Source organism: Tursiops truncatus, chromosome 7 (assembly GCF_011762595.2).
Source record: "Tursiops truncatus isolate mTurTru1 chromosome 7, mTurTru1.mat.Y, whole genome shotgun sequence".
In the NCBI taxonomy this organism is placed as follows: Eukaryota; Metazoa; Chordata; class Mammalia; order Artiodactyla; family Delphinidae; genus Tursiops; species Tursiops truncatus.
The window spans coordinates 35,780,366-35,794,317 of record NC_047040.1 but is presented as its reverse complement, the minus strand read 5'-3'; the positions used below and the strand labels follow the sequence as shown (position 1 = coordinate 35,794,317).

General features: G+C 40.3%; 1 protein-coding gene across 3 annotated transcripts in view; it reads right to left on the bottom strand.

Annotated features, from left to right (window-relative positions):
• Positions 1-13,952, bottom strand: part of SATB2 (SATB homeobox 2) — a 196,268-nt gene that overhangs the window by 164,114 nt on the left and 18,202 nt on the right. For all 3 annotated transcript variants that reach the window (XM_033859920.2, XM_073807435.1, XM_019939203.3), the window contains one exon: positions 2,469-2,645. In XM_033859920.2, the coding sequence (XP_033715811.1) occupies positions 2,469-2,645 (177 nt within the window). The remainder of the gene's footprint in view (positions 1-2,468; positions 2,646-13,952) is intronic.

Sequence of the window (13,952 nt, the reverse complement as noted above, 5' to 3'; positions counted from 1 at the left end):
GTAAAATAGGCTCACGAAACCAGCTCTCCCTGAAGTTTACTTTGGCCCAACTTTTCCAACACAGGAAGAAGAGGTTCGGAAACACTCAGTTTCTCTGCCACAAATGCATTTGCTAGCAGGTCACCCAATGACTTTCCCATCTTGGGGGAATTACCTAAACTAACAAACAAATAAAACCAAAACAAAACAAAAAACTAGACACATAAAACCTCAGGCCTCAGATATGCAGTCACATTTTGTTCTGCCTCCTTTTCTAGATTCCTCCCACTCTGCTGTTTCTCCAGCACATGAACGACCTGTCTTATCATGCACTCTGTTTCGTCTGTAATAAATATGCAGCAAAATGCACAAGTGTGATGATCTGAATGACAACAGAGACCTAATACATTCATTTCCAAATAAACAATTCCAAGTTTTTCCATTTACCCAAAACAGAGATCAGCAATCTAATTTAAAACAAAATAAACAAACTGTGATTTTCTTCCCCATCTGTAAAATTATAGTACAGGACCTAGCGATAAAACCCTTGTTTACCTACAAAATAAACTATATCATGATCTAGAGCACCTTCAGGATGTTGATTCAACTCTTAAAAAGTGTAATATTTAGTCATTTTTAACCGTGGTTTTCAAAAACTTTGGGGAAGCAAATATTCACTTTTGACTTTTTTCTTCTTTAGTCCTCCACTGCAGACCATATTTCTTGCTAGTGGATCTCACCTTGGTGAGCAGAACCCTCAGTCCACACTACTGAATGGAACAGTGTGGCTCCCTCGTGCAAATTTCCTGAGAGCCCCTTCCCTGAGCATGTGCCAAGAATCAAATCTTGGCCACTTAGTGCTCTGTGCTCCACATGTGAGCTCACGGCGTGTTGAGCAGCCATGCTAACTGAGATGGATAGCCCTGTCAAACAGGAAGCTGGCACACCAGGATGCAAGCAGTGGGATACAATGACCTTTACATTCAGAGAAAAATATCCCTAAAATGGCATGAAAAGTTTACGGTGGGGGAAAGAGGGGGGATTCTTTTATTTCATTTAGGTACATAGCATGAAATAAAAGCAATGGTGCCCACTATGCAATTTGCTCGGGATCAAATCTTGAATCCCTCACCCAAGAAGGAAAGTTGTCAGGGAAAGGAAATGAATCATCCTTTATCACACTGCTTTGAAAGCAGTGGACTCTACGATTCAGCTGTATGTACTACTGCACCCAGACAGGCCAAGTGCTGGGATTCAGACTGCACTTCAACTCACAACAATCCATGGCCCTGGAAAAACATTCTTGACCTCCTGGTTTCAGATGAGTTGCTTTCTTGGTAGAACTAAGATATAATTTGAATATTTAATTAAAACTTTTTTTAAACAGTAATAATCTGATTACAAAATCAGAGTCAAGAGCTGGGGAATTTAAATTCCATGTCCTTGGTCACCATATTTTGTAACTTTTTATAAACTGTTTAATCTCTCATAGCTTCCTTCTCTCAATAAATAGAGGCTTGGACTAATAGTTCTTAGTAAGTATATGAAGAGGAATTCATTTGAAAAAGTAGCAAAAATCCATGGCACATACACAAATGTTAAGTAAGGACAGTAATAAAGGAAATTAATATATGGAACAAGATCTGGAAGTCACTTGTTTCTATCCTTTAGTTCTAACCATTATCATAATCCATACAGTTCAATAATTTCAGCTAAAAAACAAAGATCATCATTCCATTGGGTCAAAAATTTATTTTCCCATTCTCCAAGGTTTGGGGATTTTTTGCTATTTGTTTTGTCAATTATCTGGCATAAAAGAACAATGGGCAACACAAGCTCACAATGGATTCCCCAGTGCTATACAATTCACACTGAAATAATGATGCAATTTTAATATTTAATTATATTTAATTAAATAGGTAAAATGAATTGATCACAAAGACACTGAGCATTTTTTTTTTTTAATGAATGGACCACATCAGAACTACAGAGAGGTTTTCAAAGATACAAAAGTACAGTATATAAGAGGCATACATTTTTTTCTATTTAACTAAAAGCTGATCATAATGTGTAAAAGCGGCAGGCCCAAAGCAATAAATAAATTTAGAAAACTGAAAGCTTATAATTCACATATTAAAGTTTGGATAAGTTAGGAGTCAAATGTCTCAGCACTCTGAGAATACCGATTTGGGGACTTAGAGAAAATAAGAGAGTTATTAATGCAAAAAAACCCATGATGATCACTCTGAAATGCAAGTGATGGCTTGAAATGGGATTTTGGGAGCTCTAGAGGTACTGTCAAATGCTTCCCAATGCAACCAGAAAACCAGACTCTCCATGAAACATCCTGCTGTTTACTGTTTGGGAAAGATGTTAGATGTAACCACTCTCCTCCGATCCCTGTTTGGAGAATTATTTCGGGGAACACACTCTTCCTCAAATCATGACACACCCGAGGCACGGGGAGGAGAGGGGAGACGCGAGAATACCTTGTGCCTGCGCCGCGGAGCTGTGGGAGTAGCCCAGGGCCAGGAGCGCGGTCTCCACCAGCTGGCTGAAAAGCACGTCCTTGCGAACCAGGACAAACTCTGCGTGTTCTTCCCTGTTGTCATATTCAAGAGAGCCGTCCAACTGCTCTACCACACAAAAGACCGGAATCATCAAACCTGCAGGGACAAAACCCAAGAACAAAACACAAACATTACAAAGCACACCCCAGTCATCATGAGAAGGGAAGAGACAGTTATCATCTGTGGACAGTGGTTTGGATTAAACAAGCCTCTTAGTCAGATGCGCCTAATGGGAAAACTGTGGGGGTTTTCTCCCGTCCATTATTACTATCAGACTGCAGCAGAATTGCCCCGAACAGTGGCAGAATCCCTCAGATTCTAGTCATTAAAAAGTGGACCACACCAATCAGAGGTGTCCTGACTGAGAGACCTCAAGTTCACAAGCCGGAGCATAGGTGAGATAAAAGTGACCTTCCAGATCCTAGCATCCTCGTATCTATGGTCTTATCATTAACTATTAATCAGGACTAGTATTTTCAGATAAGATCTGCTTTTGTCTAGAAATGTTGTAAGATACCTAGTAATGGTCCTAAGCTATTATGTGAATATGTACAAGAAAATCAATAGGAATTTAAAAGAAGCCCCTCTTGTATCTTTTATTTTTCTAAATCCTGGTAAACAGGCCATCAACTAACCTGAAAATACCCTGCTCATGTAAGTCTTAACTGACATTTATGTCAAAATATACATACAAATATGAAACTTTGTCTTTTTAAAAAATTATTATTTTATATAATAACACCAGTTATCACTGGAAAGGAATACCTCTGCTTGGTTTTCAAAGAAAAGAAGTAAACTACCCTAAAGAATAAAGCAAATTAGTGTAGTTGAAAATCTGTTGAAATCTGTTGTCACTGAAATATTTCTCTCCTTTGTATCAATATGTGAAAAGCTAAAAAATGTTTAATTCGCCAAAGGTGTTTTATAAAATGTTTTTTATTTTTTTTAAAAAGTCATACAGATATTTAAATCTAAACGTAGCCATGGCAAAAGAAGATCAAAGTTTTACCAACATACGAGTAATAAACATGGACTCTGCCCTACATAATTCACACAAATTAGTATGTTACGGAGTAAGGATCTGCTCCAGGTCTTCTCTTCGTGCAAGAAAAATCAAAGGTTATGAAGGATGAGCGGGCAGGCAGAGAGATGGGGGAGGCGGAAGACGGGCTGTTCATGATGATGTCACTTCACAATAAAAATAAGACCTCTGTGTAAAATGACACGTGCAAGTATGGCCTCTCACACACAGAACGCAGAGGAGTTTCTCTAGAAGCCCCTCCCTGTTGTCCAGACCCTAGAAGCCTCCTGACTCACTCTGATCTGGAAAGCAGAGGGTGGGAACAGATACTCTGCAAACTACCAGGTCACAGATTTAGATTTTTCTGCTAAAGATAATACAGTGGTGCAACTGGTTCCCATGTGCTAATTATTATTATTAAAGATAGTAAGTGTTGGATGTAATTATTAAATATAATCATTATTAATAATACTCATTAAGAATTGTTATCATTAAAGATCACGGTAATTATTACTAAGCCTGAACGACAGACTAGCAAGCCACACAATACCAGACCTGGGACAACTACTAACTTAGTGTTCACGCCAAGGAACAACAAAGCAGCATTATCGTCCATTGCTCATATACTATCTATGGTATAGACTCACGGACATAGGAAATAAGGATGGAGCAGACTGATTGTTTTACATAAAGAGGAGAATTGAGCCTAGCCACGTGGTGCCTTACAAAATATTTTTTTTAATTGGGACCAGCACTGGCATAGCAAATGCTTATTTACTTATATGTCTGCTTTATTCTCCATTGCATGTAAGACATGTAGTGAATAATATAAAATAGATTTCCTCCAAATTGTCTCTGTGGTCATTCATTTATCCAACTCTTACTCCCTGAACACCTACTGTGTGCCAGGTATCCCTTGTGGCTCCAGTGATAAAAATGAAAACAAGCCTTGCCTTGCTCCTGCCCTCAATGCAGTTGAAAAGTGTTGTAAAATCTTCCTAAGCAAGCATAATGGCATTTTATAGGACCCATTCGTGAGAGTCCTTACCAGCAGGGAATAGCCCCCATTTAGACCTTTTAACTCTTACATACTGGTATATGATCTTTGTCCAAGGAAGTAGGTTGATTTCTCTTTTTAATGATTTAAACGTAAGCACACATAAGGCCGTGCAGTCAGTGGTGCCATAAGCTACTTCACCACTAATACCTGTGTGTACATAAGTTTCAATGCCGAAAATCCACGTGCAGTTCCTAATGTCAACATCTAAGCATCACTCATCTGGGAATCACAGATAAGACCTTTAAATGAATCCAGTTGCTCCACAAGCTATCATGTATCCATTACTTAGGAACCATAAATCTTCCTCAAGTCTATGGTCAAGTGAAAAAATTTAAGACCCCATTAATTTTTTTTAGTAATATTAACAGTTCATGAGTTAGAGATGAAATACAATACTAAAGCACAAGGATCTATACCATGTAGAGATTTATGTTTTGAAAATGGCAATGACCAAAATATTTCCTAAATATTTTAGTTCAGTGAGTAAAGGAAGCAATTGTTAGTACGTGACAGCAGTAACTCCTCACAGCCAAAACGCAAGCGCCAGTCCCTCACAGGCAATCGCCTACTTTCAAAAAAAGAAGGAAAAAAAAGGACTTTGAAGTCATTTATAAAACAAAACAGTATTAATCAGAAGTGTATGATAACAGAATCTGTTCGGAAAGCACATATACATGTGATACCAAAAACGATCATAAACAGGTTATATTTAATGACTAAAAAATGTACCTTTTTAGTAGAATTGGAGCAACCTAAACAATGAAATCTTTACAATGAAACGCAATTTTTACAAAAGAAGAAGAAGGCAGGAACAATAGATGCAGTTACTAGTGACAATGACAAGAGAAATGAAAACGGGTAAAACAGTACAATTGAAGTCAAATGTAAGGAAGAAGAAAATTAAGGCATAGGTTTTAAATGCCTTTAAAAACAGCAAATCCCTAGGAAAGAAAACTATAAGAGGATGAGTAGAAATATATATCAAAAAAATATATTTATCCATTTTGTCCCCCCATTCGCTCCAGGAAAAAAGAGGGGAAAAAAAGGAAGAAAAAGAAAAAAGTGACAATAGAGGAAAGGATAGGGAGAGTATGTGGAAAGCACTTCAAAAACTGAAGAATGGGAAGAATTAATAGATAAGTTCCAACAAAAGAATAACAGCAATAAAATTAAACTGCATCTATAAAAATTCAGAAATGATCAAGAAGAAAAAGAAAGACACTCTTGTTCTAGCCCTATACCTACAGCTTATGGCATTATTTTTCTTTTATTGTAGCACAGACCCATCTTCAGATGATCAAGTAGAGAACTTTGAACCTTTTGATTATAAGCCTCGCTAAGCCTTTTACAATTGCAGGAGGTAAGCAAATGGTTTAATCTAGAGGACAGGCACACAGCCCTAGCCATTTGCTAAAAATTAAGAGCTGTCCTGACAATTGGGATAAACGGTTAATTCTGTTATCACAGAGGAAAAATAAGCAACGGGACTTTCTCTACTGGAAAAATGCATTTTCCCAACTGTCATTAGTTATGATGCTCAATTGTCACTTTCATTATGACATGACCTCTGAAGAAGCGCGCATAATGATGAAGCGTTAACCTGGTCTTCACCAGCACAGCCCTGGGAACAGAGGGAACAGAGGCGTGAGGGGAGAGGACGGCTCTGCACCCGGGGGCAGGCACTCTTAGGTGGAGTCCTGGCACTACCATACTAACCTGTGGGAGTGATCCTGGGAAATTTACCTGACCTCTCTGAGGCTCAAACTCCTCCCAGCTGAAATGCGGAACAATAGCATTTTGTTCCTGTGATCCTGGGAAATTTACCTGACCTCTCTGAGGCTCAAACTCCTCCCAGCTGAAATGCGGAACAATAGCATCTACATCCTAGACTGGTTGTGACAATTAAACAGTGGAAGGTAGTTAAACTGTCTGACAGGTAGCCCTCAAATAATGAAACCTATCTGGTTTTCTTTTTTATAAATTTATTTATTTATTTTTGGCCGTTGTGGGTCTTCGTTGCTGCGCGCGGGCTTTCTCTAGTTGCAACAAGCGGGGGCTACTCTTGGTTGCAGTGCACAGGCTTCTCATTGCGATGGCTTCTCTTGTTGCGGAGCACGGGCTCTAGTAACGCAGGCTTCAGTAGTTGTGGCACGCGGGCTCAGTAGTTGTGGCTCGCGGGCTCTAAAGCGCAGGCTCAGTAGTTGTGGCGCACGGGCTTAGTTGCTCCGCGCCATGTGGGATCTTCCCGGACCAGGGCTCGAACCCGTGTCCCCTGCATTGGCAGGCGGATTCTTAACCACTGCGCCACCAGGGAAGTCCCTATTTGGTTTTCTTTCTACAAAAACAGTATTAATACCACTTCACAGAGGAAAAAAAGAGACCAATCATTTTCTTCAGGGTCCATAATCAATGCTCATGATACTTCCTAAAAAGCATTTCTTCAGAATAAAAATTATACTAATAATCACTGAATGGCCTAATTACTGAAGATGCAAATAATTAAGGCCAAAAATGTTCAACAGGCCCCAGAGCAAAAGGGTGAAAGTGTTAAAAGCACCATACTTTATATTCTAAAATATATTCTAAAATTGCCTATCCAATACAGGAGCCACAAGTGGTGACGGAGCACTTGAATGTTGACTAGTCCTGCGTTGAGATGTGGCGTGTGACATACACACTCAATTTCAACAATTTAATACCAAAAAATAATTATATTTAACACAAAAAATTTTATGAACTGCATGTAGAGATAATATTTTAGATACATTGAGTTAAACAAAATGTATTATTAAAATTAATTTCACCTGTTTCATTACCATTTCTTTAAAAGAAGCTACAAGAAAATTTAAAATTATACACGTGGCTCTTATTACATTTCGATCAGACAAAGCTGCTCTAAGCAATCTGCCAAATACCAACATATACAGTGGTTTTTCTGACCCAGGATAAATACACCACAAACTGATAAGCAGGACAATTGTGCGATTGTCTTGATGCCCCTCACTTATCTTTCCTCTGTTCTCCAGATCTTAGGAGACTTGAGTACAGATGGATTCTTGGTTAAACTCCAATATCTAACGTGATATCTTCTCCGCATCACTGAGCAAATTGTAGGCTATTGTTTTATTCCTAATTATATTAATCCAACTTCTTTATTAAAGAAAGGCTTTTTTTCCCCTTCCCTTCATTTTAGAGAACAGTTACAGTGTTCAGGAAATGACAAGACACTGGCATGAATGTGACCCGAGGAACAAGTACTCTTTAATGGGCTAGATCTAACCTAACAGAGAAAGATGAAAGAAGGTCCAGAGGCAGGGGGTCTAGATGACAGGGTTCTACCGCCTTCGGCGAAAGCTGGACACAAAACAACACGCTCATTTGCACAGCGCCTCCTAAGTCATCGTGTACTCTGACATACATACTTACCTTTGTTTCCTCCCCACGTTTACCCTGTGGGAGGGTTATTATTACCCTCATCTGATAAATAAGGAAGCTGAAACTCTAGGAAAATAAGTAAGATGTCCAAAGAAACCAAGAGAGGAAAGAGTAGAGCAGCTCCGATTAACCAACTTTAAATCCCAAGCACACAGCTTTCTTGGGGGTCGAAAACAACACTCCAAAGCCCATGTCCACAGAAATCTAAAGGTGTGGGCTTTTAGTAAAGGGCCCTTCACCACACTTGCTGTGTCCAGTGGGTGACCTGCGTCGCTTGTAAGTGAATTTACCTTTCAATGGCCTATCACCTGTCAGGCACTGTGCTGGGCGCAGAGGAGGAACCAAACACAGATCCTGCCCTTCAGTCACTCACAGACAAAGAAAGGCTCAAATATTGGGTCCTTCTCTTGTGTGGTGCCCACGGTCTCTGGTCTCCTCCCCAGCCCCTTTGCCTCCTGGGTCCACCTTCATTCCTGGACCTGCCCCCTGAATGACAGGAATCAGTCTGAGATGACAGGAAGCCAGCCTTTCTCCTCCCCTCTTTCAAAGGGCTCCTAAAACCATCTGTTTCCAAAAGAAAGGCGGCCACAGGGCCCACTCCCTTCCCTCCGGCTGGCAGTAGATATGGTTCTATTACCTGAGAAGGTCCCTGGGCTAAATGAAGATTACAAAGGCTTTAGGGCAGAGTCTCTCATATATATCTGTTCTTTGTATAAAACTGAACCTGGGGTAAAACATCACGCTCAGCAACCACCACAATCGATAAATCATAGAACCCCAGAAACAATGAAACAAATTCTACCCTGGAGACCAAGTGAATAATACAGGGTTTTCCAAAGGACTGGCAGAGAAGGGAGTGAGGGGTGGCAGCTATCTTTTCTTATTGCAAATTTACTAGAAAAACAAAACACCCACTTCCTTGCTCTTTAACCTCCTATCCTCTCCCTCTCTGTCTCTGTTTCTCTCACACACGCACAAGCACACACTCACGTTCACACACACCCTGCGTCACAGACAAGAACAGAAAGAACTCGCCAATAGTAACCTGTAGATGCTTCCTCCCACCCTAAAACAATAAAGGCAAGTTTGAGCACCAAGAACTGCTACCAGAAATAGAAAGAAAGGATAGGGTGTTCCTCACCTCCTTCTTGGGGTCCCAGGCAAAATCTCAAAATGGATCAAGTGTGTCTTCCCTACTCTCTTCTTTTCTGCCCCTGCTCTTCACTCCCAGGGCCTAACCTCCTGCGCTCTGGTGGCCCGAGGCTCCACATTCCACTCCAGCCTCCCATTCCCCCAGGGGCTGAAATTCCAAAGAGATTAATAGATAAAAAGATGCTACACTTCACTGTTTCAATGGCTTGGTAGTCCCTTAATTTCCTCAGATATATTTTCATTGTAAAAGAAGTACATTGTATCCCACATTAACTTCTAATGGAAAGAATTTGAGGTACTGTCATAAAGAAAAACATGCTTTCACCAGTCTTGGGGGGGAAGAGCAAAAACATCTGGGGGCAAAAGAGCCACCCACAGGTGGCCCAGAGGACCTCCAAGCTCCCCTAAACTGCTCCACTTTCCAAAGTTCCTTTCTGTCTTTTGCTTCTGAACTACAGATTCTCAGAAGGATTCATTCGTTTTTGTTGTTGGTTTTGTTTTTAACTCTTCCCGAAGAGGAAGCAGGAGCAGAGACAGAGGTGGGACAGCTGAAAGTCCTGGGTCGTTCACAGGTGGAGGACCAATCAATCCTACAATTATGGGGAAGGCAAAATGCACTTAATAATTACTCTAAGTGCAAACGAAGCCACATATGCAGAAATTCGATCTCCTGTTCATCCATGACCCAGTTGCTTAGACCTGAGAATTAGGCCTCCAAGTAAAGCTTTAACAATATAGCTCCTTGACGCCACTTACTCTGTGGGGAGGTGGGGAGAGGTAAGACTACCAAGAAATATTTTATTTTCAGAAATCTCTCTAGTAAAACCAGACACTACTGTGCAGCCCTTGGGGCAGGTCTTAACTTTGGAAGATAAGAACGAAAAATAGGCCAGGGGTAGGGATGGCCTCGTAAACTCTGGTCCTCTCACTTACCACCTCAAAGGCTCAAATTGGGTTTAAAGTGGTAGGGAAGGGAGATGGGTTCTGGTCTTCCAGACCTCTGATTCCAGGCCTGTCCCCAAACTGAGAGGCCACAATTCAACCTGAAGTCAGATCTGAAGGCTGAAGGATAAACTCCAGGTCTCTCAGTACTCTTCAGTTATAGAAACGCAGTGGCAGGATCAAGTTGGCCTGGCAATCTGCAAAATGGGATTTCACAGGCACACAGGAGGCACAGTGTGGCTACTTATCTAAACAAAAATGCCTGAGCTACACCTGGGAACACAGCCACAGCAAGCCTGACCCAAGGAACTAAATTCCCAGCTGTCAGGAATGTCCAGTTAGAGTGAAGGAGAGGCCGGTCTTTTCCTTCTCCAACATGAACTGGACTTAGATTAAGTCTTCACCCTCCCACTCTCCCTTCCACTCCCAGGCTGACCTGCAGCAGGCCCAAAAGAAATGTTTGTTTATTTTAACAAAATGCTAATTCCACCTAGACATTAGTAACCACCATTAATAGGCAGTGTCGGTTCTAAAGTCTCATGACTCCCTGGCTACCTAACTTGTCCACATCACTTTGGCCCTACTACACAGCATTCAGCATTGGTAGACAAGGAAAGCTTTCTAGGAAAGGATCCGCACAAGTGGATTCAGGAGCTCACTCCATGTTCTCTGGGGGAAGCGCACCAGACCACAGGGCCCTGCATGACCACTGTCCACAGAAATTGTTGGTTTATCACCACGAAGGCATCACAGTCAACTGGCGTAGGACTCTGTTGGGTAGCAGCACTGTGCTCTGTGACTGTGCACATCCTGGAGCCCTGGGCATCTTATCTGCAGTCCTACCCATGTCCTGCACTGAAGGACTGCGGCATCTCTTCTAAATGTAGTAACTACAGAGAGACAAAATGTTTACTGATCCCAGAATCAAAAAAAAAAATTAAGAAAAGGAAAAAAAGTAGAATATGCAAGTCTGTGTATCACAGAAGAGTTCAAACATATGGCATACTGTGTAAGTATCCCCAACTAAATTCTTGAGGTTCTTTTCTCACTGGGTTAGAAATGCATGTATTAGTAAGCCTTGAGACTCAATGGCATGCTGAAATGACCGTACCATAATTCATCAACATTAGGATTTCCTTCCTCCGTTAAGTAAAATTTTATTCTGGAGGTTTCTGGGAGGATAATTTTTTAAATAGTATTGAACTAGAGATGTACTTGCCACTCCCTTCATTCTTATTATCCTCTCTGGAAAAGCTATTTGCAACTCAGAGCCCCAGGAGTCAAAAAAGGGGTTAATAAAAATTATCTTTATACTAACATTTGCTTCGTCATCTCAGGTTTTGAGCTCTGCCTTAAATGTTATTTTATCTAATTTAATAATTAAAATAAAAACCCTTGATTGATTTCTCCAGTGTAGTGGTAAGGAAAGCTTAACTGTACTGAGGTTCTCTAGCAAGGAATTAATAAAGGAATCAAGCACTCGGCTCTCAATAAGACAAGACTACCCAGATTTCTAGTGGGAATATTTCAGAGCACAAGCATGTTTTCTTTGGGGAGTTTAACTCACCAAAATTATTAAAAGTTGAGATCAAACACTGGTGCAAAGCCCCAAAGGAAATCATACTAGAGTGGAGAGATTTTTAGCAAATAAAAATCTGAAAAGGTAAAGTTTGTATAGTGAAAAATAAAGACTTTCTCCCTTACAGGAGGAAATCCTACTGTCTATGTTTAGGGTTCAAACAGCAAAACATATATGGATGTTTAATAGATGTATAAAGATCGTCACTGTGAAATGAATGCAGATTTCACAAGGCCGAGCTTAAACAGACAGGCAGCCATTACCATCCTTTCCCAACCACTAAAAGCCACTCTCATTCTTATACCCAACAAATGCCTCCACTGAGATGTAACAGCAACCAGGTCCTTGAAATGGCTAACACTGCGAGAAGAAAAAGAAAGGAACAGGAGGAGAAAGCAAGAAAGTCAAAATCATGCTGTGTATTCTGCAGTTCCCTAAGGGTACACTGGGCTCTCTGGATGGCAATACATAGGATATTATTATTGTGACTGAGATGAAGTTAATAAAACCCAGCATACAGACTGGGGAAACTCAGGTCCCCACTGATGGAATACTTCCCACACAAGATATTTTAAGCTTATATGTACCTGTACAATTTATAGCAATTACTTAAATAAGAAAAACAGAACAGAGAAAACTATTACACTGCTTTTTTTCACGTTATGTTTCTGACATCCCCTTTATAATTTATATCATTTCCAAAAGACACTATTAAGTTTGATATTAAAAAACCAAAGAGACCATTTCAGCCACTGCATGTAAATCCACTGAAACTCTTATTCTCATTCTTAATGTTATCTAAAGGATACCACCCAACCAAAGGAGGAATGTTATTCCATTTTTAACTATCTTTGAAAAGTGTCACAAAAACCCTTTTTCTTTCTCCTGGAAAAAAAAGTCATAAATCTTTATCCTAAAGAAAATGTAAGTTTCTACCTTCCTTAAAGCACAGAAACCCTGGAAGAGCACTGTACTATTTTAAATTGGGGGTAATCCCGGATATGGAGTACCTCAACCTCAGAAAGATTTCATTCTCCCTAGATTCCCTGGATTCACAAGTTCTTTAACTCTAGAATAATTTCTGAGCCATAAAATGAAGCGTATTAGTATAGTTTCTCCCCATCCCGGGAGGCCACAATTTCAAAAATAGTTCTCATCTCACAAGCTCAACACAAGATAACAGAAAGACAAGGCAAAGGCTCTTTTTCAAAATTTGCATGAAAGGAGAAAGGGGTTCTTTTGGAGGTTAACTCGGAGATGTAGGTTTAGGCTTGTGTGTGAACTCACCTGCCTGCCATACTGACAGCAACTATGTTATCTTAGCACCATCACTGCCCAGGTCCAGGTAAAGATGACAAAAGAAACTATACCTAACAGCTTCAGTGAATATAGGTTCATTTCTTTATTTTGTTAATAGAAGTAGGATGACAAACAGATATGTTTTCAGAGAGCAAGCCTGTGTTTATTATATACATGAGAGGCTGGCTGTGAGAAAGACGACTTCACTGACTCACATCAAAGGAAGAAAAGAGCTGCGTCTCAGAAGCCTTCCTTGGTTAAAAAGAACTGTCTCCCTCAAACCTGCTTTCAAGCTATACATCAATCTTCAATATAATTATGTTGGACAGAATATAACCTCTCGGCAGTTAACTTGTTTACAATAAATGCTTAGTTTGGGCACATGGACTGTATTTCAGTCTTATAAATATCAAACGCAAACCTACAACACTCCCATTATGGGGCCGAGAATTATCTTGCTATAAATCTTTTTATTGGGGGACTAAGGGAATTACTTTGCAGCTTGTCTTCCACTAACCACTTGGAACAGTGTGAAAAGAGGTACATTTATACTCTGACCCTGTGCTAATTGGAATTCTATACATTTCCATGGGAGAGTGTGTGGTATCAGTTCTGAATATGAAGGTCAGCCCCCAGACAGTTTTGCCATGGCAGCAAAAATATACACATGCAGCAAAATGGTTCTTACTGAAGTCATGGCATTCTCCTCCAGTTCTTTTTTCCTCCAAGTCTCTTGGGAACTAATGACCGTTTGTGACGGCACTGGCAGGCTTTCAATAGTAAGCTCTAGTTTGGGGGGCGGTGGGGTTTGGTTATAAGCTACCTGTAAAAACGTGCTGAAGGCTCGAGCTTACTATATGAATGGACCTGTAAACAGAGTGAGTCGTGCTGCATATTACCTGGAGATCCATTTGA